At 46.7% G+C, this 26,564-nt stretch overlaps 1 protein-coding gene across 2 annotated transcripts in view; it reads right to left on the bottom strand.

Moving 5' to 3' along the window:
• Positions 1–26,564, bottom strand: part of LOC146197110 (uncharacterized) — a 51,783-nt gene that overhangs the window by 20,559 nt on the left and 4,660 nt on the right. The window contains exons 2-6 of one of the 2 annotated variants that reach the window (XM_084598853.1): positions 13,137–23,461; positions 12,568–12,675; positions 11,202–11,397; positions 5,562–5,685; positions 2,598–2,787 (exon numbers count right to left, since the gene is read on the bottom strand). In XM_084598853.1, the coding sequence (XP_084454979.1) occupies positions 2,598–2,787; positions 5,562–5,685; positions 11,202–11,397; positions 12,568–12,675; positions 13,137–23,461 (10,943 nt within the window). Of the gene's footprint in view, positions 1–802; positions 2,788–5,561; positions 5,686–11,201; positions 11,398–12,567; positions 12,676–13,136; positions 23,462–26,564 lie in introns of those variants that run through there. The other variant, XM_084598852.1, reaches the window with a different exon arrangement.

Raw genomic sequence — 26,564 nt, forward strand, 5'->3', positions numbered from 1 at the left:
CCGCGGCACAAGAATGTGACCATGGTTTCCTCTGCAATGAAACAATGCTCTGCTGCGGACATGGTTTCACATATTTAAAAAAGGCTTTCAAAAATTACGATGCTGGTACTGTGGTCTCAATGCTCTGTATCTATTAGGTAGAAGGAATCGGTCATTCTGAAACCGTCCTTCTTTATATGAGGCGAAGCGGTACAATGTTTCTTTTACGTAGGAGATCAGCAAACCGCGTTATGGGCGAGCACAAAAGCTGTGCTTGCATTAATAACCAGGGTCACTGTGCGGAAGATGCACGAGTTGTAGCGTTAGGGATTCAACGCGTTCATACTCAAGCCAGGGTGGAAGTAAAAAAATTCACTTCGGAATCGTGGTCAACGATAAAACTCGTCATATGTGAAATGGTGAAGTACCGTTAAAAGTAACCGAGTCTTTGAGCTCAGCACAGAACATTTAGTGCCATCTCGGTATTACGTAGTACCAGCAGCACAGCCGGAGGCAGCTTTGACTTCATTTTTAAACTGCGAATTTGAAGCGTCATAAATGGGATCTTGGACGGTGAGTTGGGTACCATACCATTCAAGTGGGTAAGTTATGCATACTTTCATAAAAGGAGATGAACTGCGATACTCAGAATCTTGAAAAGATAATGTACAAGTTGACACTTCCGCAGCTCTGCAGAGCGCTTTTTGCCTTATGGCAGCCTGACCCTGGCAGCCTGATAATCACTGACACATTTTTTTTTTTTTGCGGCACTGGAAATCAGCAGTTGCAGCAAGAAAAAGGTACACAAGGCAGCCTGCCTACGTAAAATTTTCGAATTCATGCGTTTATTTCAACAGCAACAAAATCAATGTTGTAGACGATAGGGATTTTAAATATCATCGGTATGGATATTCAAGCAACAACAGTTCATCTATTCTAATACAACATTAAAAAAGTCCTTACTCTGATGGTCATCACGCTATACAGGTATCACCACGGAGTTATAATTCGGGTTTATTGCACCATGCATTATGTGAGTGAGGGTAGTAGAATCTTCACAAAAAATAGTTTAGGTTAACATATCCCGCGTGAATTTCTTTACATTCTACCGTGGTGTGGCCGCTTCTGAGACCACATATCTTTTATTACATTTATGCTTAAATAACTAGTTTTTCGTGAAATAAATGCGGATTTTCGATGTCTGCACAGCTGCAAATGTACTGCTGTTAAAATCGCAATCGAATGACTGAAAATAACGAATCGATATATTGGCGATACCCTTACACGAACAATATAAGGCGTGTATCTTGGTTATCACACAAATAATATAGTGCTAGAATGATAACTCGTGATAGGAACATGGATTGGCTCACGTTATGACGGCTGCGCTACATTCTTAATCGGGTTCCACATACGCGTTTAAAAAAAATTAGTTATAAGTGGAACTTTCACTTATATAAGTGGAAGTTCCACTTACAATTGGAACTTTTTTTTACACGTATGTGGAACCAGATCAAGAGTGTAGTAGCTGTCGACTTCACAGTAGAAAATACTTCGCGTGCTACACACACTGGCAGTTTATAATACGATACCGTTCTACCAAAGCTGCATGCTAGAAGAGTTTTTTTTTTTTTTTTTTTTTTTTTTTGCGCACATGCGATCCGCAAAGAGTTCATTATCGATTAAATGAGCTCTTTTTGGCGTAGCGCAGCTTCTGATGATGTGAGTGGCACGCAAACCACACGATACAAAGTCACCGAGAGCCAAACCGAGAACTTCGCGTCTCAACTGCACACTACCTATTCATGCTTTCTCATGTGAAACTCTAAGTAAAAATACATTTTAGTGTGTGCACATGACCTGGGTGTGTGTGCGTGTGTGTTAGTGTGTGGGGGGGGGGGGGGGGCGGTGGCTTCTGTCTTAAATAGAAAAATATTTGCTCGTGTCATATTTGTCTTAAGCTGGTTAAAACAGTACCGGCGTTCATTGTTTTCATTTTCAGTTTTTGCTAGCCTATCGTCATATCGTTCAGAATATCTCTGCCCTGCCCGATAACCGTTCTTATTCTGGTCAGTCAGGTATTTTTCTGACGTCGTTCCGCTGCTTCCTTGACATTGTTAGCCAAAGATCAAGAAGATAAAATGTGATAAAAGGAACTTCATGAATCATTATCATTATTTTTTTTTTTCATAGGGAGTGACTCCAGTTGTCCTCCAAAATCCTTCGCTGACTGCCGGTAACGATAAACCTTTATTTTACGAGTCAGCCTAGCCGATGTCGGCACGGAAATCCGAACTCGATGTTTCTCGTGACACCCGTCCATGGACGACACTTTCGCTACTATATTTCTGTGGTAGTGGTGGACATGCTTCAGAGTGTACCTGTGCGTGTGTACCATGTTGCGATCATCCGCAGTGCTTTCACCTCGTATCTGACCCGGGCTTCCGACACCATTCCGTTTCCAATTTGGTTCCAAAGTTTGTTGGTTTGACATCTAGCTGTTGGCCCCAGATGAGACATTGCACGTCAAACTGGCTCCTGTTGTTAGGTGCCTAAAGTGTTTGCGAAGTGCGTGTGCATGCGAGTGTCTAAGACGTGGGTGCAACGTCGGCTCGTACAGCCAGGTCTTGGATGTAGTCGTCTACGGTGCCCACTCCTCCTCCTCCTCCCCTGGTCCTGTTGGCCAGCGCCTCCCTGCGCAGCTGGGCGATCCTGTTGGCGGTGGCCTCCAACTGAGAGCTCACCAGCGCCGACAGACGCCGGTGCTGGTCCAGCTGGTCCAGGTACACCGGCGATGAGTCATCCATCCTGCGCCGGACCAGCAGTATGCATCAATAGGCACTGACAACAAAAAGCGAGACATGTAGAGAATGCCTGCGCTTAACTCGGTGACGATAAAAAAAACCACTATATTATAGGGTACTGTGCAAAGAGAACAAGTCAGGGTAAAACCAGGGCCTTGGGACCATGGAACCGAATTAATGGCAGCCTCAGCGCACCCATTCGGATATAAAAACTGCACAGGTGTCGCATTTTATAACGACCAATTTCAGCGCCGAATTGGCTGCGCATGTTTCTTCTGAATGGGCAGGAGTGGGCGTGGCCTAAGTATAGGGTCGCTAGTGCCGCCATATGTCTGGCCACCGTGTCTGACTGCTCGCTGGCTTTCCGACCTCCGGTTTATTTCGTCGTGCTTGACGTCAAGACTGAACCAAATGACAATTAAATGCACAGATGCCGGACCAGCGGCGATCCCATATTTTATTAATAATCGCGAGAAACAAAATTGGCAGTGGTTTAGCTCCGGTTAGACCTAATTCAGTGTCGAAAGCAACTGCTGCATGGCTACGCTTAGGATTCGCTTGTGGTTCGGTTGTCGCAAAATCAGAATACAAGCGAGCTAGTTTAGCTACATCGGCGAGCCGCCGTTTCTCGAGTCTTCTTGCACGTTCTTTCTCCGTTTCCTCAGGCACATCGTCTACGCATCGTCTCATTCCAACGCTGTCGTTTAGATTTTTCTCTGGAACCTGAACCGGCGGTGGCTTCCGCAAAGAGTCACTCCGGGACGTCACACGACTTCTTCTAGCCGCATCTTCGTTCCGACGCTTCTCGAATCGTGCGGCGCGTTTTTCTGCTGTCTCTTGAGCGTGTTGGCTCTTCTTTGTTCCGTTCCGTCAACTTTGCCTCTCCTTTGTCAACTCGGCGCTCTCCAAAACGACTAGGATCCACTGAGGCGAAGCCGCGGCGTTACGGCCCACGCGAAGAGCCGAAGAACTAGCGTAGTGTTGCTTTTGCAACAAAAAAAATAAGCAGAGGGGTGGGCGCATGCATGATGAAATAATCGAACTGGAGTATGGGTTAATATGATGGGCGCTTGCTAGACCAGAGACATATAAACATTCCTATCACTCCATTATCAATATTCCAATTGAAGCAAGATATAAGTCTTTTCTAACGCATGGCGCGTCCTCACCGAACATTCACTCGCGCTTTGTCCTGGACAATCTCTGCGGCTCAAGAAGTTCAAGCCCTGAACCCCGCAACTGTTCTCTGTTGCAATTTATACTGTGGCACATTTTATTTCACTTGGGAGTTCTTCCACAGTTACAAGCCCCTGAACAAGTTCCTCATTTTTCACAGAAAAAGCGCAACCATGCATGACGGTGGTCAGTCCTGAAAGCACGGGTAAACAAGTGTGCAGAGTGCGAATACAACTCTTACACCCGTCCTACTTCAAACCTGCAGTACCATCATACTTATTATCGCGCAGTGCAGTGTAGCTTTGACGCTGTGATAAGTGCAGGTGCCTTGGCGCCTGATCCATTGTTCCTGTATGCGATCGGGGTTATACGCTTAATTCTTTTCACACCTTTCTAAGCAAAACGAGAATGCCCGCGTTTCGTCACGTAAGGTATGCTGAAGCGAATTCAAAACACGGCCTCTGGCGCTCATTCAGCCACGAGATCTTCGCAATTTTCACAGCAATTCTGTTTCTCACACTTGAAAGCGGCCGAGTCTCATTCGTATATGGCCGCGAACCATTCAAATCTTTTTTTTTTTTTTTTTTGTAGTTTCTCAACAGCCCTACTGAAAACATTATATGAGGCAATAACCTCAAATTTTCTCACACGATCTCACTCAATTCGCATAAGCAATCACATACAAGTCGCATATAATTGCATAAGATATCATAGATTCTTGTACATTATCATAAATTACGCGAAATATTTCATGATAATGATGTCCACCGTATGAGAGTCTATGCGATTTGGTGCGATTTGGTGAGGTTATTGCCCCGTAGAACTTTTGGGTTTCCAGTAGGGTGCAGCTGCCGGCGCGCGGCCTTGTCACTGTGATTTTGTGCCGTTTTTGTTCATGCTCGGTATGGCATGGCGGAACACGCCTTCATCACGTTCTTTGTAGCGCAAGATGCGCCGAGTTTAGGCTTCCGTATTATTATTCCGGATTCCGTATTATTCCGGAGTTATCCAGTATCTCTTTGCTGGTTCATCTAGATGTTTCTTCCGGAGTTTTCCAGCATCTCTTTGCTGGTTCATCAAGATGTTTCTGCGGCGACTTTAAATTGAGCACTGTCGATTGGAACGGGCATTCTTTGTTCGTCGACCGAGGAACACGCTTGCCGTTATCGCCGCCACCGAGTCGTTACATCCTTTTGAAGGCGCAAGTCAGCCCAATAAAGAGCTACTTTAACTGCAACACCAGTCTCTTCGTTTACTGTCCTCGGCACTGTCACGGCTACAGGACAATATGCAGTCATTCTGCACATAATTCTCGTTACACACAACGAGAAAACCGCACTATTTCAGGATACTTAGTTCCTCGATTCGTTCTTGATGGTGTACTTCGTGGCGAAAAAAAAAAAAAAATCCATGGGGTCTCTCCTTTTTTTTTTTTTTTTTTTGTCCAACAAAAAATAGAGGCTAGTGCACTTTGTAAACTGTTCCACTGAATAAGCACGAAGAGTGAGTGAGCGAAAGAATCACCAAATAATGAGACTGGCTCCCCAGGAATAGTATCAAAATTCCAGGCAGCAGCAAACAGCGCTGGCGTGTGTAGCGTACCTGATGCCTTTGTACGAAGAAGTGGAGAGCAGGTGCTGCCCTCCATCGGGCGTCTGGACCTCTTTGTCGGCCCGACCCAGCACGTCCACCATGAGGAGGCCGCTGTCACAGCTCTCCTGGAGCACTGCGCGCATAAAAGCAAGAAGCATGTCAGATAATCGATCGACAGTATTTGCATAGGAGTGCCCAAGATCCCCCTATCAATTTGCGGATGGCATACATTCATAAGGATAACAAAAAGTAAACAGTGGCTACGTGCGTGTAATCATCATCGTCACCAGCCTGACTAGGCCCACAGCCCCTTCAGCAAGAAAATTAAAGGCCTCTCCCATATGGCACTCCAGTTGTCACTTGCCAGCTGCGGCCTCATCCCTCATCCTACGAAGCCTCTCATACCTTCCACCCGCCTAGTTTTAGGCGAAAGAAGAAGAAGAAAGTCGTGTGAGGCGATAGCTGGCAGCTGACATGGCCGAGCACTAACTGGACGTAGGGCTCCCTGACATTACATTTAGCAGGAACTGCCAACTTGAGATTCTCCTTCTAATTGGAGGGTGATATCAGAATCAGCCTGCCAAAACCCTTGCATTCGCGTTATCCCTAGGCCACGCAGGTACGTTCATACGGCTCGGTTAAAGCGGGGCTTTATATGTTGGCTCCTATAACTATCGCGTCATCGCGAAGGTGGGAATGAAAACAGAGAGGAAGAGGCGGGCTTCGGACCACCGCGTTATAGAGGCTTTCGCCTCATCGCAGTTTAGTAGCCCCTGGAATTTTGTTTCTGCGGTCACCTGATACGTTTGTCCCCTCTCAGAGAATAATAGATGAGAATACGCTGTCTGGCCTTCGCATTACACATCCGCCCCAAGCTCAAATTTTCACTCTAATTTCGACTAGAATGTCAATAGCTATAGCGTTCGTTTTCTGGTCCAGCCCTTTGACACCCATGTATACCTGCATAAATATGATTATGAAAGTTACGATGCTAATAACAATATCAATTAGTGTTAACGCCCAAAAGCACTAGTGCGGTCTAGAGGCACAGGAAAGGGAAGCCAGGATACGTGCGTAAGCATCAAGTGCCACAAAGAAAACTATATAGACGGGGCCACCATGTGTATTAAATCAGTCTCTACAACGTTGAAAAAAAAAAAGAAAAAAAAAAGGCACGCCGCACATGAGCATTACTAAGTAATTGCAGCCGCGTGGAGTTTTCTCGATCCAGTACACAAACATTTAGGGGTAACTGAACGGTCCTGCCTGCGGCTTTCATTGATGATTCTCGCTCGCGTGCATGAACTTTGCTACTCACTTATAATCGTTAATTCCTTAATTTGTGTCTCTGTTATAACACATACCTACCACGTCACATGCGAGACCACCCGGAATAGATATAAAGCCCCGTTTTAAGCAACCCCTAAGAACGGGCTTGCGCAGCCGAGGAGTAGCTTTCGACCGACTCGCGATGAAAGTTTCACGGTGGGTTTTACTCTCATCTCAAAGGGGCTGTCCGAGTTGGCAGCTTCTGCGAACTCTGCCACGTCACGTGGTCGCGTGGCGTCACACAATCCTCCGACCAATCAGTGTCGGCCATTTCGCGTGCCAACTGCCACCTGCCGGAGGCGTGCTCGTGATTTAGAGCGCACGACACAGAAAACGCGAAGTTTTTTTCCGAAAAACGGGGGCCTTTGACTCTACCAAGTTAGAAAATTCGGAATACTCTGGTGTGTTGGCATGCGCCACAACATGCGCATGCGCAAGAAAATAAAACACAGTATTGTTCAACAGTTCGCTGATCTGAATGGTAGATTTCGTCCAGAGGCGTTGTCCGTGCCGCCGACGAAGTTTCCAACCGGAAAGAACAACAATGTCCCAAATGTCGCCAAAATGCATTCCCAAATAGGGGATGTGGCGAAAACCTTGGTATGTAACCCTTAAACTGTTTTTCAATTATTTATATATGCACACTTCCCCTTAGTTCAAATAAATATACCCTAAACAACGCTCCTGGTTTGAGTACTGGGCTCGAATTTCTCAGCGCTGAAGGTGTTGATTGAACACTTGGACAAGCACACACAATGGGACGCGTTAACAGGTATACTCCTTTGTTTCTCTAGCGTCATATATGATGTACACAAATGGTAACAAAATACAGTTAAAAAAAGGAGACGACGTTGACGGCAATACAATGAAACCCACCTCTCCTATCAAACTACAGGCGGGCCATTAACGTGTTCTGTTGAATGCGAAAGCCTCATGGATGCTCGAACATCGGTAGAATGACTTTTGATGTGGAATTTCGCACAAAAAAGATTGCTTTCGTACGTTTTAAATCCAGGTTTCCTGGACACAATTAATTTGATACAGTTATAAAACTTATGTTTGACACCGTTAAGAACACTTGATGACAATGCTAAACTCTTCAAGCGCATAACAAAGCCCCGCTTTTAAAGTTTGTCCTGTGCTAGTGCTGATTACTTAAAGGTGCCATAAAAAAACTAGTGAGGTGTGTTTTTCACAACAAATAGGTGTTTTTCACAACAAAACTACAAGCATCCCTAGGAGAGGTCTTAAGATGTATACACTGATTGTTAAGTTGCAGGCTCTAGACATGCGAAAAATTCTGTGCATAAACAATTTACGATTGAAAATGCACTTGACAAGAATTTCCGGCCATGTGCCTTTGGTAAGCTTGACACGTGTAGTCGTTATGCGACTGTCTGCAGCGCAGCTAGACGCCACAGTCTTGGCATCACCTGACGACCTGCGCACAGGTGACTCCAGCAACGTTTTCGCTTACATTATTGACACTTTCTCTCGTTATCGAATCACATCTGCCGTCTGGGTATTCTTTTAAAGCATATCTCTGCACTCTTCGCACAGACAAACCCAAAGCTCGTTTGACCTTGAACCGCGCCCACACCGCTGCCCGCTTCTTCGTCTTCCTTGTCCGTATAGTAAGTACTACTCGGGCCACCGAGTGATCGTCCCGATTGAGAACACAAGACTCTCCGCTGCGATCCCAGGCGACTAGGCGGGAGGTTTGACAACTGCTTCACCGGCGCTTGGTTGCTCAGTCTCGCCATGGATGAAGTGAGTGCCGGTCCGTGTGCCTCAAGGCTTCGGCGCAGGCGTCAGTTTGAATCTAATCACATCCAGCCGATATAGCTCGCCGAGAAGAAGCAGTGAAGAAGAAGCGTGATCGGATAGGGGCAGAGACCGATCAAAAGCGAGAAGCTCGAATTGAAGGAACGCCATTATGACCGTGACGCCATGCTTAACACAGCTCACGCTCGGATAACAAGGTTCAACCGGGATAAACCTGCAGAAATTTTTTACGGGTCCCCTGCAAGAAAAAAAAAAACAAATGAACAGATGATCATTGAGGTTCACGTCGCATATACGCGGAAACGCTACTTTGCTGCATCACTCTAAATGCTTGTTATCGCCTTTGTAAATAAATGACAAAGAGGTTAATGCTTGTTTCTGAAACATTTTCAGTGAGGTGGAAATTCTCTTCGTGGTTGAATTAGACAACGTGGGCTATCCTGCAGCCAATCCCACCCTCCCGTACCAAAGGAGCCGTCCGAGTTGGCAGCCCCTTCCAGCTTGACCCTGCCATCTGGTCTCGTGACGTCACAGAACCCGCCGACCAATTAATCACCCGTCCGGCGATTTCCGTGAGAGAGAGAAATGAACGTCATTGCACCTCCGACCGTGTCAGTTGCCGACTACCACCCACCAGAGGCATTGCTCGTAACTTTTTGAGGCTGCAATGCTTCAAACGGGAATGCACCTACCAACCAACAGTCATCTACCAACAACCTGCCAGAGGCTCTTAACTTCTAGTTCGAAGACGCTGCATCACGAGGTGCTAAATACTAACAGAGGTTTGTGCGTTTCTTTCCGTTGAACTTATCTCGCAAGCCTAGCATATAGCAACAGCACAACAGTCAAATAAAAAAAAAAAAAAAGAAGAAAGCCGTCGTGGCGGACAGGATTCCAGCCCACGTGTTTCTCGTGGGAAGAGAGTACGGAACCTTGTAGCTATCGTCACAGCCGATCGCAATGCGTAGTTTGCTGCCACACTCTAGCGCAGTGTGCAGCATGCCGCCACCTTCGTCGACTTCCATTCGTACGCAATGGATATTTAAGAAACCTATCACATTACCCTCTAAAGGTGCGCGTTAAAGGTGAGAGCCGGTTTCAGCGATGCACTTGGTCCACCCACAAACTTTGAGTGGCCAACTTTCAAATATTGCTTTGCGCACATTGAAGATTTATATTAGGAAATTTAGTTGACCTACGATCAAAACCGGCTTGGACCACCCCCGAAATAAACGTGGCCCGCCCCCAAAATTAGATCGGAAAGTCCTTAAATGAGGATGGACAGGCAGGGAGGACAGGCGAGATTTAGACGTTTTCGCACGGTAGCTCGTTGGTTGACGGACTTAAGCTGTCTGTCATTTTTTTTTTTTTTTTTTTTTTTTTTTTTTAGCCTGTGAGGCTTCAAACGAAGGGTGCAAGGGTCCGGGTGTTTGTCGACTGCCAGCTACCACCTGCAGAATCATGATCGTGATTATTCGAGGGTGCGAGCCTTCCAAATGTCGAAGTTGATGCCGCCGACGTTTTGTTCGACATTGGGTTACTATCGCTCCCGCATTAAAAGAAAGCGTTTGCTGCCGTTTAAGCAAGCTCTCATGTGAACATAGCCTAAAACAGCTGAACCACAAAGAGCGACTAAGTACTCCGTAGTTACTTGAAACATTTTTTGGGACATTTAAGTTCTGCCCTTATAGAGACATGACGCGATAGCTTTATTGGCTACCATCCGTGGCTCACCTCCGCGCTTGCTAAGAAAGTGGGTTGCGACGCTGGACAGCATCTGTCTTGTTGCGGTTCTTTTGAACCACGAAATGGGGGAGGGGGGGGGGGGGGAGGGGCACAGTAGCTCATCTATCATCTATGCTTAATTTGTTTTTGGCGAGGAGGGATTCTTTCTTCCCCCCCCTGGCATTCTTTTTGTTTTTTTTTTGTTTTTTTTTTTTTAACAACAAGGCACAGGTGGTGCAGTTTCCTGTTCTACCACTGTGTGTGGTGCTAATGCAACCTCCGTCAAAACACAGAGGCATATTTTGTTAATTTTATCACGTTGGGACGTAACGGCGCCATCAATGTGACTGTTGTGCACTCCGCCATTATCATGTGATGTTCATCTGCGACGTCATATGATCAGGGGACGTCTTTTTTTGATGCAATGCCCTGGACGACTACACTACGAGATGTTATAAAAGCAGATTTTGTGATGCTTCAAGCTCCTAGGCCGACTGAAAAATGCCGAAAAGAGTGCTCTTCAACAAACTAGGCATTTTTCATACATTTCAGTGATTTAATGATGGTGGATCAACTGATGAAGTGCCAGTCACTCTCCAACGATGACCTGTCGGTTACAAGGGAGGAAGACCTGCACTTGTGGCTAATGAACAACGTTAAGAGCCGGAGATTGCTCCAGTTTCTTGACAATAGACTACACGACTTGTTTTAAGTTAAAGGCAGCCCCATTTTATGGCACATGACAAGTCTTCGAATAAGAAAAAATACAGACGGGACAGTTGGTAAAATCAAGACATCGCCGTAACCCACCGAGCATCTGCTCCCTGAGCCTGTTGGCCTCCTGCCGCTGGGCGGCCAGCGTGTCCTCGGTGTCGTCCAGGTCCTCCTTGAGCTGCTGCAGGAGCAGCTGCTGCTGCTGCACCGTCTCCTGCCACGCCTGAAGCTCGTCCCGTAAGCGGGCCTCGCGTGCCATCTGCTCGCGCCGCTCGGCGTCCATGGCGCGTAGCTGCGCACATCGATTAATTAACTCGGGCGAACACTCGCTGCGCGGGTAAAGCAAGAACAACGTAAAGCCGTACTCTACGCAATAGTTGCTGCTCGAGGTGTGAGCCTGCGGACTAAAGAAATAAGACGCTAAGGAAACAAACTGAAGTTGGCTTGTATCGACATGGCACAGCGTTACAAAAACAACAATAACACACACGCACGCACACACACGCACACGCACACACACACACACGCACGCACACACACACACACACACACACACACACACACACACACACACACACACACACACACACACACACACACACACACACACACACACACACACACACACACACACACACACACACACACACACACACACACACACACACACACACACACACACACACACACACACACGCACGCACACACACACACACGCACACACACACACACACACACACACACACACACACACACACACACACACACACACACACACACACACACACACACACACACACACACACACACACACACACACACACACACACACACACACACAGAAATAACAATGCAGATGTGACCATATCAGCGGACGATTTCACAAGTAGATGAGAGCGGCTAGGTTACCTACACCGTCTTTCACTCCAAAATGGTGATCGCGGAGTCCTTTTCATCAACACAGCCAGAGTGAGAGCCAGATAACAAATTTTTATGAGAAAAGACGTGGTGTTGACCGAGCGAAACGCGCAAATAATCGAAAGTAATTCATCAAAAATGTGAGGAACTTTTTTTTTTTCGCAGATAGAAGAGACCAATTTTGGACATTTCTCGGCATATATGTAGTATACCATATACGATTTTCTATAGGTAAGCAAAAAATACCTGCGGCGTATAGAAAAGGCGCCTTTTGTGCGCTTTTTTTTTTTTTTTTTTAGTGTGTGTTGTCTGTGGTTAAATACCGAGACACTGTTAATTGAAAGACACGAATTAAGGATAATGCCATATCTCTCGCGCCAAAGAAACTATATTGACGTCCTTCTAGCTTCTCCAATGAATCGTCGCAACCTCGCGCTAGGAGGGTTCACAGTCACCTTTACTTTTAAAGCACAGGTTTCCGCTTGCAATTATAGCCCCCCTGAAGAATATCGGTAAGAAACGGAAGAGTGCAAGCCGCGCTTACCTGGTTTCTCATAAGTGACTCTGAGAGCTGCATAGCTTCGAGCTTCTCGACCAATTCGCAGGCGGCTTTCATGTCCTGGCGTCGGACCTCTTCCTGCTCGTTCATGGCCTAAGGAACGAAATGTTTTTAACAATCCCTATACGTGTCCACACCGCTCGCTATACGGCGCGCACCGCGCTAGTAGAAGGCTGCGTTCTAGACACCTGCAGGGGAAGGTTCGTGCATCAGCAACCATACGATGACAGATAGCACGTCATATCATGTCTGATAGTTCGCTTCCTGTACAGCTGTAACCTGAATTATTTGTGCATTTGTTACTTGCTCACAATGGTAGAAGATGGGCTACTGTAATTAAAAATGCATTTTAAACTTTGCAGACTATCTGCGTCTTCTTCGCCACCTATGCCCCGGAGGCATGTCAAGCGGTCGTAACGACTGCTTTGTTCTTGCCGCCCTCAGTTTCTTTATAAATAAAGCTGGAAATAACAACAACATGCAACCTTGTTTGTGATTCTGATCAGGTAAATCATGATATCGATGGCTAAACGTAAATACAACTCTGTACTCACAATCTGTAGCTCCACGAGCCTGGTGATGCAGTCGTGCTCGTCGAACTCGACCTGCACCTCCTGGTCTCGAGTGTTGGGCAGCGCCTGGACAGCCACGCTGCACAAGTTACTGGGGGACTCCGGCATCGGACACAGCCCACGGCGAGGAATGGACATCGCGTCGAAGGCTTGATTGGCCACGATTGCCTGTTCTGTCGGTTCGACATCGACTTCACTCTCCTTCCATGCGTGACGTGCGCGATCACGGTTCTTGTTCCTTAAGTACGGCAGGAAAGAACGCGTTTTCCTCACTGTGCGCGTGGACTCCGTGCGCATCACCGTCTTGTGGAAGATCCTGGTGGACTTGACTCGATCGGAAGATGCGCCGTGCTCACCACCTTCGGTTCGTTCAGACTGTTCGACTGACTCAATCACGTCATGCGTTGTGTCCTCCTTAACGTGCTTGGTGTCTGTCTCCCCCAAGCCGTTTTCTCCGCCCGTGGTTGGGAGCTGGATGCTTTCGCTAGTACCCGTCTTCTCGCTGTCCTCATTTTCGGCATTACTGTCCGGTTCAGCATTAGCTGTATGCAGGGAAGCTTCGTCCTGGGCTTCATCATCATGGTCTTCTGGAACGTCGACCTTCTGGTCCGTTATTTCTGGGATTACAGACCCAGCGGGCGTAACCACCGTCGTGTTACTTTCCTTATCTGTGACAGCGAAGTTGGTATCATCAGAGGTGACCAAGGTAGAAAACTTCTCGACCGCTTCTTTCAAGTCACCGTTCAATGAGGCTCTACTGTTGCCGGCCTCTCCTTCGCTTTCCGTGGTGCTTGATTTCCCACTTTGACTGGGTATGTGCTCCGGGACAATCACGCTTTCATCAGCGCTGCTGAATGACGTTGTTTTCGGTGGTTCCTCCTTGTCTTCACTTGGCTCTGTGGTTTCACTCGCAGTCTCTCCACTATCAAGACCCTTTGGCTCTTGGGGCGAGATTTCCTGATTATCAGGCGAGCTCGAAATCTTCTCTGATGGCTGTTCACCATTAACCTCGACAACAGCATCACCTTCTTGTCCATCGTCTGTGTGCTCGTAGACATCGCTGGAGAAGTCTGCCTCAGTAGCTACACTGTGCAGTTGCTCTTCGCTGCATTCTAGTGCTTCTAACTTCGTCTCTTCATGCACCATCACGGCTGTTTTTAAGGCTCCCACAGTCTTTTGCAGCTTTTCGGACGGGTCATCCCCGCCAGGACCCCCAGTATGACCTACTGTGTTCACGTCCTTTGCCTCCATGGCTTCTGTTTCTACGGCATTATCTTCCATTCTTGTGTCACCCTGCGTCTCCTTCGTCGCTATGCTTTCATTCGTAACTTCTTTCTCGTCGTCGGTAGTGTTTGTCATGAAGTGGGACTCATCCAAAGCGGTTGCGTCACGAGTATTTTGTCTGTCCAGCTTTCCATCCCAAATGTCTTCCGATTTGTGGTGAGCACTAACGTGAACGTCGGCAACAACAGTATAGTTCTGCGCGTGCATATCTTCCAAGGATTGCTGTTCTTCGTCCGAGAAATCCATAGCCGCAACTTCGTCTTGTTCATCTTGCACGTGGTTACTTTGATGAAGCTGTTCATGCGTTCCACTATGGTCTGTTCTGAGCTCTTCCGAAATATTCGCTCCACCTGCTACCGTGCCATTGCTGACAGCATAGGGCCTTTTGTTATATTCAAGGCTGGGAGCCTGTACTCCGGAATCTGGATGTTTTTCTTCATCTGTTGTGCTTTCAGTGACTTGAGCTAGATTCTTGTCAGAGTTCTGCGGACCACTTTGGCTTGCATCCGATTTCTGTTGCGATGACAATAGGTTACCCAGGCTGGCTTCCACTGAGTTGTCCGTGCTCAAACGTCGTCGTAGGGACATATACTTTAACTCTTGTGCATCGCCTACTTCTTTATTATTTATTCCGCTTTTTGTTGCTTCGTCGCTCACTTCTGTAGCGACATCGAGAGGTTCGCTTACCCTTTCCTCCACTTCACGTGACAGGCTTTCTTTAGTACTTTGGAAGAATAATTCTTTAACCCGATCATTTGTTTCGTTTTCCAGCCTTTCGCGACTAACATCGTTACGATGGACTGTATCTGAACCGTGGTCAACTGGCAACCTTTCATTATTAGACTTTGATATATGAAAACTAGATTTACTATCACCTACATCACTTTCGTCACTGCTTTCGTCGTGTTTGAAAATGCCGCCAACGACAACAGCATTGTCGCGAAGAAAGAGCTCGGAAGGTGGCAGAGTTGTACCGATGAACTCGTGATCGCTGCTTACAGTGGTGCTGACGTCGGCAGTGGTGACGTTCTCGTCAATGCTAGACCTAGCATACTCTAATGAGCTTTCGTATACAGTACTGAGAGTTCCCAAGCTGTATTTTTCGTTATCGGCTGCAGTTGTACTTTCTTGCTTGGCAATGTAGTCATCGTCATCGTCTTGTAACTTTGCAGATTCCTCCGCGTCCTTGTCAGTATTCGGACCGTTTGCTTCATTTTCTACATGTTGTTTTAACAATACTTCTGGACCTTCTTGCGAAAACCTGTCACCGCACTGCAACGTAACTGTGTTGTAGTCTGAACAATCGTCTATAAACCTTTGAAGGCTAGTGTTGTGGTGCCTTTCGACATTGTTTGAAAAGTCAGGTGCTCCGTTTAATTCTTCAAGCATGGAGCCGTCTTCACGTTCTCGGGCGCCGCCTTGCTGTACAGGTGTCACTTTGTTTTGTGCACAAACGACAGCAGCTGGCAACTGTGATGGATCTGCAACATTACCTTCATTGTTAGATTCAGTTTCGCCTTCCTCTCGATCTGTACCACGGTCTATTGTAACAGCCTCGGTTGAAACGGCTTCTGATGCTTGCCCGCTATCTCTAGTAGACACCTTAGAAACACTTTCTATTGACTCCTCATTAAGCGATGCGGTGGGTATTGACGATTCGCTGTGACTATCGGCAGCAGACTCAGTCTCAGCGTCTTTGTTATTTGAAACATTGCCCTTTTCCAACCATTCATTGCTACATGTCAAGACTTCCGGTTTTCTCTCGACAGGAGGGGTACCTTTAGGCGTTTCTTCACTTAGCTGACTTGCCCAACTCACTAGAGGTTGGACAACCTCAAAAGCTTCACCCTGTTTGTTTCCGAATTCACTGCTGGTGGGGAGAGGTGGTGTCACTGTGCCTTCCTCCTGAACATCGGCGTCAAATGCATCAGTCATTCGCTCCAGTTCGCCTGCCTTCCTGTTTTCCCGTCTTGTGCACTCGACTTCCAGGTTTCCCGTTTCTTGGCTTCCTCTCATCGTGTGAGCGAAACGATTGAACTCTGCTGCGCACGATAAGGCTTCTTCCGTGACGGCTTCAGAGACGCTTCCATGCTCGGATGTGTCTTCTTCAGGATGCTGCTGCTGCAACTTAATGGGGGGCAACAGTTGCACACTCGCCGATTCTGCGTTCAGCAATGCATCGGGATTAGCACTGCTGAAGACACTGCCTGTGGTTACAGCATGTGCGTCTTCGCTCGGTGTCAGTTCAGCATGCACGTCCTCGACACTAGTTTTTTCGTCCTGCTTCCACATTGTGCTCAGAGGGTCAGGTGTTTCATCCACCTCGCTTTTGACCACACCGTGATGCTGGTCGCTCAGTTGCGCCAAGGGAGAGACTTCTAATTCCGAGTTGAGCAGTGCATCGGGAGAAGTGCAGTCCGGGACACTATCAATGGTAACCGAGCGGGCGCTTAGGATAGTTGTCAGTGCTCCGTATTCGCATTCCGATCTGCTTGGTTCGACCTCCTCCGTACTAGCTCCCGTACTGTCAGGTACTGTTCCTTCTACTTCGTTTCCTTCCGCGTCAACCTGTCCTTTGCTCCCTTGTGTAGCATGTGAGTTCTCCATTTCTGCGCTAAATGGTGTACCCAGTTGATCGCTGCCCGGGGTACGGTCGATCACCAACGATTTATCGTTCGCGTTTGTTGCCAGCGTTTTGTCCGTTTCGTCGTTGTCAGTAGCTTCAACACGCTGCTCTTTCGTGCTCGGAGGGCTTGGTGTCTCATCAGCCGGCTCCTCATTCTCGTCTGAAATGCTTGAGAGGACAGAAAAGCTCACTTCGGCGTTGACGACTTGATCTTGACGCTGAGGTGTCATCTGTTCCTCGAATGCAGGTTGCCTAGTGGCAATCGGCTCGAAGACACCACCCGAAAAGCTTTCACCAACCATTTCTGATTTAGCGGAAGTGCTTTGCTGAATTTCCTCATCACTGGGAGAAGCTTCGATGGGCGTTTCCTCGCCCTTATTCTCGCCACTAGCATCAAACTCTCTCTCATTATCTTCGGTTTCTACAACGCCACTGACATTTTGCCTATTTTCTTCGAGACGCGTAACGCAAGTGGTCAGCACGGTTGAAACAATCTCCTCTGCGTAGGCTCGTAGCGTCGCCCTAGTGTCTTCATGTTCTACAGAAGCATTCCTGGAAAGATCACCAAGGTGATCATTATGTGCTTTGGCTAAGCTGTCGCCGCCGGCGTCATGAAACATTGTATCATTGACGCCGATGGTTTTGATTTCAGCTGTCTTCAACTCTACGTTATCAGGCTTGGATAATTCTTGCGCATCGTCTGTCTCCCCTACGCATTCCTGATGCCCAGTGTCGGCTTTTGTTTGATTACAAACGTTTGACTCAGGCATTCGATCTGTGTTCTGCTCTGGCGTCTGCTTGCTGTAATCGTCAATTATAATTTGCTGATTGTAACTTGCACTATTCTCAAGAGATGCCTTCGTAAAGTTTTCACCATATTTCTCTAGCTTTGCGGTCTCGCGATCAGTGCTCTCGTCACCACTTCCTGCAGTAGGTTCACACAGTAATTTGCGTTCAGAGTACAGGCCGTCTTCAGTCGCATTCTCATTATAATCAGAATTCAAATGTACGGACTCTTTTTTTGCAAGTTCATCAACGGTAGCGCTTGTTTCGCTGATTACATGAGGGGAATATTCGTGTAAAATCAGCGTATCCACGCTTTGCACATCGTTCAACGGTGCTTTAACATCGACGATTTCTTCGGTCTCGGTATCTCCGACGTCACTGCTACGCCTTCCAGCCAGTTCACTTTCGACATCTCCTTGTGCTGTACTGGACTCTGTAGATTCCTGTGATTTGTTCCCGGGTTCATCCGCACGCTTTTCAATGTTGCAGCTTGGATCAGTATCCTCGTGCCCTAATTTTGCGCTTATATGTAGACTGTCGACTGAGCTGTCGTCACTGATTTCTTGAAGTGAATGTTGCGGCTCTGTCAGCGGTACAACCTGGGAGTCGAATGAATGTTCAATATCGCCACACTTTGTTTTATCTATATCTATGATCTCGTCGCTGGGCTTGTCAACATTTATGTCTTCACGATGCTTGTTCGCTTCATTAGGCTCTGAGATTTCTGCTCCTTCGTTGTCTGATGCCTCCGTATGTATTTCAGGGGCCTGGGTACCTTCTCCGTCGACAAGTGGTAATTCAGTACAAGCACGCTCCTCTGCCGCCTCTTGTTTTAATGTAGCTTCAACGGATGAACCTCTATGTTGACCCAGTGCAGCAATATCATCAAAAATAATTAATTCTTTGCCGGGTGCGGTGGTGCTTTCTCGATGTACTGTCGAATCTGTGTCGGCGACGTTGTCTAGGTCAGCGGCTTCACCACCTGTCGCCATTTCACCAGCCTCTACAATCTCGCTTACTGCAGTCGAAGTCTTCATACTCGCACGTGCGGCCTCATTTTCGTTAGTGGTATCAGCTTCAACAATCTCTACGACTTTGTTTACGGCAGTTGAAGTCTCCATATTCGTATGTGCGGCCTCAGCCTTTGCAATCTCTACGACTGTGCTTACTGAAATTGAAGTCAGCATAGTCACATGTGCGGCCTCATTATCGTCAGTTGCCTCAGCCTCTACAATCTCTACGGCATTGCTTACTGAAATTGGAGTCTCCATACTCGTATCTGCGGCCTCATTCCCATTAGTGGCCTCAGCCTCTTCAATCTCTACGACTTTGTTTACTGAGGTTGACGTCTCCATACTCAAATGTGCGGCCTCATTCTCGTTAGTGGCCTCAGCCTCTACAATCTCTACGACGTTGCTTCCTGAAGCAGGAGTCTCCATGCTCAAATGTGCGGCCTCATTCGCGTTAGTGGCCTCAGCCTCTGCAGCCTCTACGACTGTGCTTACTGAAGTTGAAGTAAGCATACTCACATGTGCGGTCTCATTCTCGTCAATTGCTTCAGCCTCTACAACCTCTACGACTTTGTTTACTGAAGTTGAAGTCTCCATACTCGAATTTGCGGCCTCATTCTCGTTAGCAGCCTCAGCCTCTACAATCTCTACGACATTGCTTACTGAAGTTGGAGCCTCCATACTCGAATGTGAGACCTCATTCTCGTTAGTGACCTCAGCCTCTACAATCTTTACAACATTGCTTACTGAAATTGGAGTCTCCATACTCGCATGTGCTGCCTCATTGTCATTGGTGGCCTCAGCCTCTGTAATCTCTACGACTGTGATTAAGGAAGTTGAAGTCACCACACTTGCATGTGTGGCCTCAATCTCGTTAGTGGCCTGACTCACATATTCTTCGCCGGCAAACTCTACCAAAGTTTTAATTTGAGTGCTGTTTCCCCCTTGATTATGCAATTTTTCGCGTTGTGGCAGTTCATCCGCCTCACTGGGCGCACTGATCGAACTCTGTAGTTTTAGGCTTGCAGCGTCATCTGTGCCTTCCTCTACACTGCATTCGCAGGCCTCGCAAACGCTTTCGCCTTCAGCGCTGTTCCTTACTTGATCAGGCACTCGAAGAATTGTCTCGACACATCTGTTTTCCGGAGTTTCTTGGCCTTCTTGCACGGTGTTGTCAGCGTTGCTTGCTGACGTCATCCGCCCCCCTTCCGCGAAACCTACAAGCTCCCTCTCTCCTCCGCTTTCGACCTTTCTGTCGTAATGTTCAGAGCTTGCTGTATTGTGCAGCTCCACACACTGTACACGAGATGACCCTCCATTTTGACCAACGGTGTCAGCTATTATGTTCCTTATCTCGTTCGAAGAGCTCATTTTCGCGTCCTCCTCCCGTCCGATGAGATTGTCTAAAAGCGTGGCCAAGTTATCCGCAGTTTCATTGTTGGCGTCACCAATCTGCGGCTCCTGATGATCATCCACCTCTTCTTTTGTTTGCGCTTCGTTTAAATCGTCGGGTTCAAGCGCCTGGTCGCAAGGAAGTGACTCGAATCCCTGGTCGTTGTCGTCTTGAAGCGAAGCGTCAGCAGCCGTTGCATCGTCGATCTTGGTGAGTGCAATGACGTCCTTCAGCATGCCGGCTTCTATCGACGCCGACAACGATTCTTCAAGAAGGACGACGTTCGTCGCTGAGCTGTAGCAAAAAACGTCTTGCTCTACGTTTTTCATTGCGACTGGGCCACCATGACCTGCTTCAGCAGCTTCCATGTTTTCCGTGTCCTGTACACTAGAGTTCTCAAGATCTATAAGCAGATGACTGTCAATTGGCAGTGAAAGTGAAACTTTTTCATTTTCATTCACCACAGCCGAGTCTATAGCTTGCGATTGCTTAGTTCCTTTTTGGAACGTTTGAACACCACGAACTGGGTCCTCTCCTAGAAGATTGCCAGTGCTTTTAATTGATAGACTTTCTGCAACCTCGTTTACGTCAGTTCTAGGACCACGGAGTTTTGTTTCTATTAAAGTTTCCTCTTTTTTAAGGGTATCTTTCGCAATACGGAGGGATTCATCATTGACCGTGCTTTTCTTGATCAACGAATCAGTAAGAGTCGATGAGACGACCTCCACTGTTTCTCGTATGATTTCCTTAACGCCTGTAATGCGCTTCAGAACGCTGAGCCTCTCAACCTCACTTTCCTTCAAAATACATGCCTCAGGAGAGTCTTCGAGTGACACTTGGGAGTCTTTCGGCATATATCCAGGGTGTTTGTTGACGCTTCGCCAAGCATCCCCATTTTCTCCTGGGACTTCGTCTTCCGAAGCTTTGCCGATGGTATTGTGGTTTACTTCACTAACAGCGATTGGGTCGGCTACGGCAGAGAATACACCGCCCAGCGTAGTAACTGCGCTTTCTTTGGTGCCCGCGGAACAAGCAGTTTTATGCTCCTCAGCTCCTAAGCCTTTTGTCAAGGCATCTGCTTCGAAGAAATCGGAAATATTTTCTTTCAACTGCGCGCAATCATTGTCGGCAGGAATTTCTAGACGCTGCTCCTCATTCATTAAATTACTGTTTCGCTCACCTTCTGCACTCTTTTCTGCTGGATGCGAAATCTTTTCATCACTGACGTCTCCTCCAATACCAAGGATGGTATTTGCTACAACCGATTTGCTTACAGTCGCAGAATTATTTTCCGCTGCTCCTTCTAGATGTCTCTTAATCTCCTCATTGCACGTACTTGCACAGTTCACTGAGTCTTGCCTCTGTTTTAGCGTTTGCACTACATCGTGATGCGGCGAGGAGGTGACTTCTAACCCTTCACTGTTTCCTATCACTCCAAAATCCGGACTTTCTTTGACATCTTCTTGAAGACCTTCCTTTTCTTCAATTCTGGCTACGTTTTCTGGATGTTGCGCGATTTCATTCCAAGTACAGGTTATTACGGTTTCTGAAGCGTCACTGCTTGGAAGGGAACCGCTTGCAGAGGCTGACACGTCTTCAGAACATTCTTTTGAGTCTCCTTTACTATCTTCGCGTCCTGTTTCATCATTTTGCGCAGCTTCATTTTTCTGTTGGAGTGTTGCTGTCTCGTCATTTGAGGTGCTCTGGGAAAGAACTTCATTTAAAAACAAACCATGGTTGGTAATCCATGACTGACGCCTTTCTAGACTACTTTCCTTCTTACTTTCAATTTCAGAAATAGTGTTCGTAGTGTCTTGGTCAACGATTTCTCCTGATGTATTCGCTGAGGGCACGGTTTCATCCCTGAGAGAAATGACAGATTTAACCGACCTTGTTTCACTTGAAAGTTCGTTGGCATCTGCGTCAGACAACGAGTGGTCAAGAGATGGTGGTCCTTCAGTAACACCGTTCGCCCCTCGAGACCTGTCGGGCGCTTCGCCTGCGCTTTGCTCCTGGATTGCAGAGTCTTCCGTGTTTCCGACAAGACGCTGCAAAACGTCTTCTGTTTCACTGCTCCCTCTAGCAGCACCATCATCCGTAGCCTCCAAGCCAGAAGAGTTCTGTGCATTTAGAGAGTACTTTGAGGCGTCCGTCCGTTCGCTCGTTGTACCAAACTCGTTTTTGATATTTGACGTTGAAAATGCTTGTTCTTGGAAACGACTTTCAGGCCCTGAAGATGTTTTGCTTTCGGTCTCGAATTTCAGGTGTCCCTCTTCCGCCAATATGCCACGATCATCGTCGACACGCTCCTCAATCTCATCTTCCGGCTCTTCGGCTATGTAACCCAGATCGTCCAGCGAAGGTCCCCCTATCACAGTTTCCTTACCCACGCGGCCCTCTTGCTCCACTACAGAATCCACACTGTCCACCTTTACGTAAGTGCACTTCCCGTCGTCAAAGTCGTCGTCCTCGGATACGAGGCTTGTGTCCTGGAAGCCCGCGCTCCCAGGCTGGTAATCGGGCTCGTTATCATCGCCCGAAAACAAATACTCTGCTGACGTTGAAATCGCGCTTCCTTCTGGGTATGAGACCTCTTCACCGCTCGTCGCACCATCCTTACTGCTCGCGAATTCAATCTTCTCGTTCTGCGTTTGGCACTCTGACGTCTCTCCTTCTACCCAACCCGTTTCCCCTGAGGCTCGCGAGAGCTTTGGCTTCTGGTCGGTCTTCAGCAGTGGCGCTGCCGATGTGGCGTTGTCCTCCAGCCGGGAGAGCGTTTGTTCCCGATGCTCCCTGTACAGTTGGCTCTTGGTCGAAGACAACATCCTGCACGTTCCTCCTCCAAGTATCGTACTCCTGTCCTCGTCGCTCATCGAGCAAGGGACGCAGTGGAACGGAAGCGCCGCCTGTTGGACAATGGCCGTCGGAGAGTCCTTCCCGATACTGTGAACTTGCTCCACCGAGAGGCTCTTCTCCAGTAGGCCCTCCCGGGAACACTCGGTGTAGCGGTACTCGCGAAAAGTTCGCCAGTCGCTCGAGTCGCGGCTGGTGGGGTCTCCGTCGGCGACTTCGGCACGAGGGAACCAAATGCGGTATTCTTTTTCAGAGACGCCGTCTCGTGGCCGCTCAGCAGCCACTTCATCGCAGCTCCAGTTTCGGAACGAACGGTCGCTGGTAGTCGCCTTGCTCTTGGCCACGCTGTCAGCATCTGCAGAGGGCGTACACAGAGGAGCAAAGTGCCGCAGTTCTTTTTTCCAGAACTGGCAAGACAAGACGCAAAGTTAGCAGCTTTTACAAGGACAATGAAATGATTTCATGTTCCTCATAGGGCCCTAGGATCCTCCACCCTAGTTTGTTCTAGCGCTTTACTAATTAACGCAAATTGTGTACCATCCAAACAGTGCAGCCATGCTTTGTACCGCAGAAAAAAAGCATTATTAAACTAAAAACAAAAATTCGTCAATTTGAACATTCTTTTCCTGCAATAGTAAGTAAAATCTGATTTTTTTTATCCTGCTCTATTATATGACATTGTTTTTCGGCACCTTTTGCTCTTGGTTGGGAAAACCTGCGACCAAATGGTAGGATTATAGAGGGTACTATTAATTGCGCGTATCTGCATTTCCTTGTTCGCTCTCAATAACGTATTTCTAACAGGCGTGTCCCGCATTAATTGTTTTTTGCCATCATCACCTAAGAACAAGCATTAAAAGTAAATATTAAAAGCGTTAACTGTTGGGCTAGTTGGTGATCAGTCTTAAAGTTCATCTCATTTAGCGCACAAGGACAGGATAAACAGTTAAGCGCTTGTGTTGTAGGCGTTTTCTTACTGCTCGTCCTGTCCTTTTGCGCTAAATAAGATGAATTTTAAGATTAAAAGTACACATTTTTGGAAAACCCCCTTTCGAACTTTCCTCAATCAATGACAGGCAAGCAAATGAAACAATAACGTTTTAATAACTAGCAAATACTCGTGTCGCTCTTGAACTCTACATCTCAGCTTTGTGTAAGCACAATGTCAACAAGAATGCCATATTTATCCGAAAATGTCCGATTTCACTCTACATCAGCGCTTATACCAACCACTTTAATGCTCTGAGCCGGTTGCGGCATGATATATTCAACAGTTCAAAGGCAAAATACAAGAAACGATCAGTCCTTATGCTGACTGTCGCAAATGTTCAACGCAGGTTCAGTACTAAACTTTTTCTCAGCAATCCTAGTGTGGAGGATTTAATTTTTAGTAGCCTAATAACATATGACCTCGTGTCATTTTGGTTAATATCTTGCGGTCACAAGTATTACACGCATTCTGTTCTGTTTTGTGGACTGTGTAATGATGCAAGGCAGGAATGGGGATAGTGGGCACCCCAAGTATGCAAATAAACGTAGGTTTATTGAATTTTTTTGTTTTTCTGGCTTCTGGCCCTCGAGGGACAAAATTTTCTTAATGAGCCCTGCATAGCAGTATGAGTTTGAGGCTGCTGTTGTAGATTACATCCTGTCATTGAAAAATAAAAATGTTTTCATTTTGCAGTGCAGGTTTTCGTGCCATTTCAACCTGCAAAGCAAAAAAAAAAAAAAAAGAGTGAATTTCAGAAGTAGGTAAATAAATATGTCAGGAACTGAACACTGACAGCCGCAACATGAAATAAACGAATTGTTTTATTATCATGCAGGACACTGAAGCAAAGTTCCAACCGCTAACGCGTGAATAATGAAGTTACCTCCGCTTAGTACTGTGTATAGCTGATGGGGCGGCGCCATGAGAACCCCGACGGAACGAACGGAGCTGTGTTCGAGGCCCAATGCAAAGATGAACGTTAAGACGTGCAAGAATAGACATGAGATGGAACCAAGGTTTCTTTCTTTTGTGTTTTGTATGAATAACCAGCAGACAGCTTAAAAGTCATCAACGTGACTGATGTACATTTTCGTGGCTTATCGAGTCAGTTTTACTTCGTTAAGTACTGTCTTTAGTTTTATTTTTATTTATTTAGTAATACTGCAGGCCAATAATACGTAGGCCCAAGCAGGAGGGGCATTTAACAAACAAAAGGAAAGGACGGAAAAGTGTATATAATGTAACATTAAATGTACATAACACAGAAAAAGAAACAAGAATCAGAACTCAATATCCCTAACTTTCACAAAAATGATTTTACAATGTAGCCCCGAAATCGTTTAAATGAAATGCACAACGGGAAGTGAATTCCAATCGCTCACAGTTTGAGGAAAAAACTGTAGTTGTAAGCGTTTGTTTTTGCGAAAATTGGCGCCAGCAAATACTCATGAGTGTGTCGTGTTCTCCTCGTAGAAGGCCGACATACGGAAGTCGGTAGCGTCATATTATTTTTTACAAAGAGAGTATTATGTAATAGTACAAGATGATTAATTTTTCTGCGTATTTATAGTGTCTGTATTCTGTTTAACAACATCAAAAAGGACGGCTAATCCTCCCTGGCACATTTTCCGTATATAAATCTCACAGCTTTTCTCTGGACTCCCTCAAGTGCTATTGTGTCCTTCATAATATGTGGGTCCCAGAGCTCAGAATCATATTCTAACTTAGATCATACCATTGCATTATAGGCTAACGTTTTGATTCTTAAAGGGGCGTGTTTAAGCTTCCTCCTTACGAACCACAATTTCTTAAGTGCAATTTCTTATGAATAGCAAAGTCCTTAGTATTCCTTGCTATATAGTAAAGACAGCTTTTGAGTAGAATTAAAAGACAGGAAATTCCTTGAATGTGGGAACACTGTCCCCATAGGACTTCACTGTGGCGAGGAGGAGCAGGAGGATTAGTTCAGTCACTACTGAAGATGGTTCCCTGGCAGTTGACCTGGCAGACTGCTGCACTTAAGCGAAAAAGAAAAAAAAAAAAAAAAAACGAAAGGTGGGGGTTGGCGAGAGTGAGTCATGTACCCTGACTTTTCAAAGCTTCTCCGGCGGCGGCATTACTTCTGAACGCAGCACCTGCTTGCGAGGCACTTCCTGTTTAGAATGTTTCAAAGCAGACTACGTTCATGGAGTGTCGGTTTCTCGTTTCCTACCGCGCCCAGGTTCATTCGTTCAGGTACTGCCATTTTGCAGACGGTGTGCGCAGTGCGTCACGGCCGTTCCGAGAACTGACCTTTGCTTTCGCCCTATTACTGTACACGAACGAATCACCGCAATGCTCTTTCATTGTTCTTCGCCGAAACACAATACGAAGACGAAAAATAAGCTCAAATATATTGTGGTTAACTTATGTCGCATTTTATTTTTAAACATGAATAATAGAGACTTGTCTGTTGTTCATTATCGGC

This window comes from Amblyomma maculatum, chromosome 3, assembly GCF_055883805.1.
Source record: "Amblyomma maculatum isolate TAMU_Amacu chromosome 3, ASM5588380v1, whole genome shotgun sequence".
NCBI lineage: Eukaryota > Metazoa > Arthropoda > Arachnida > Ixodida > Ixodidae > Amblyomma > Amblyomma maculatum.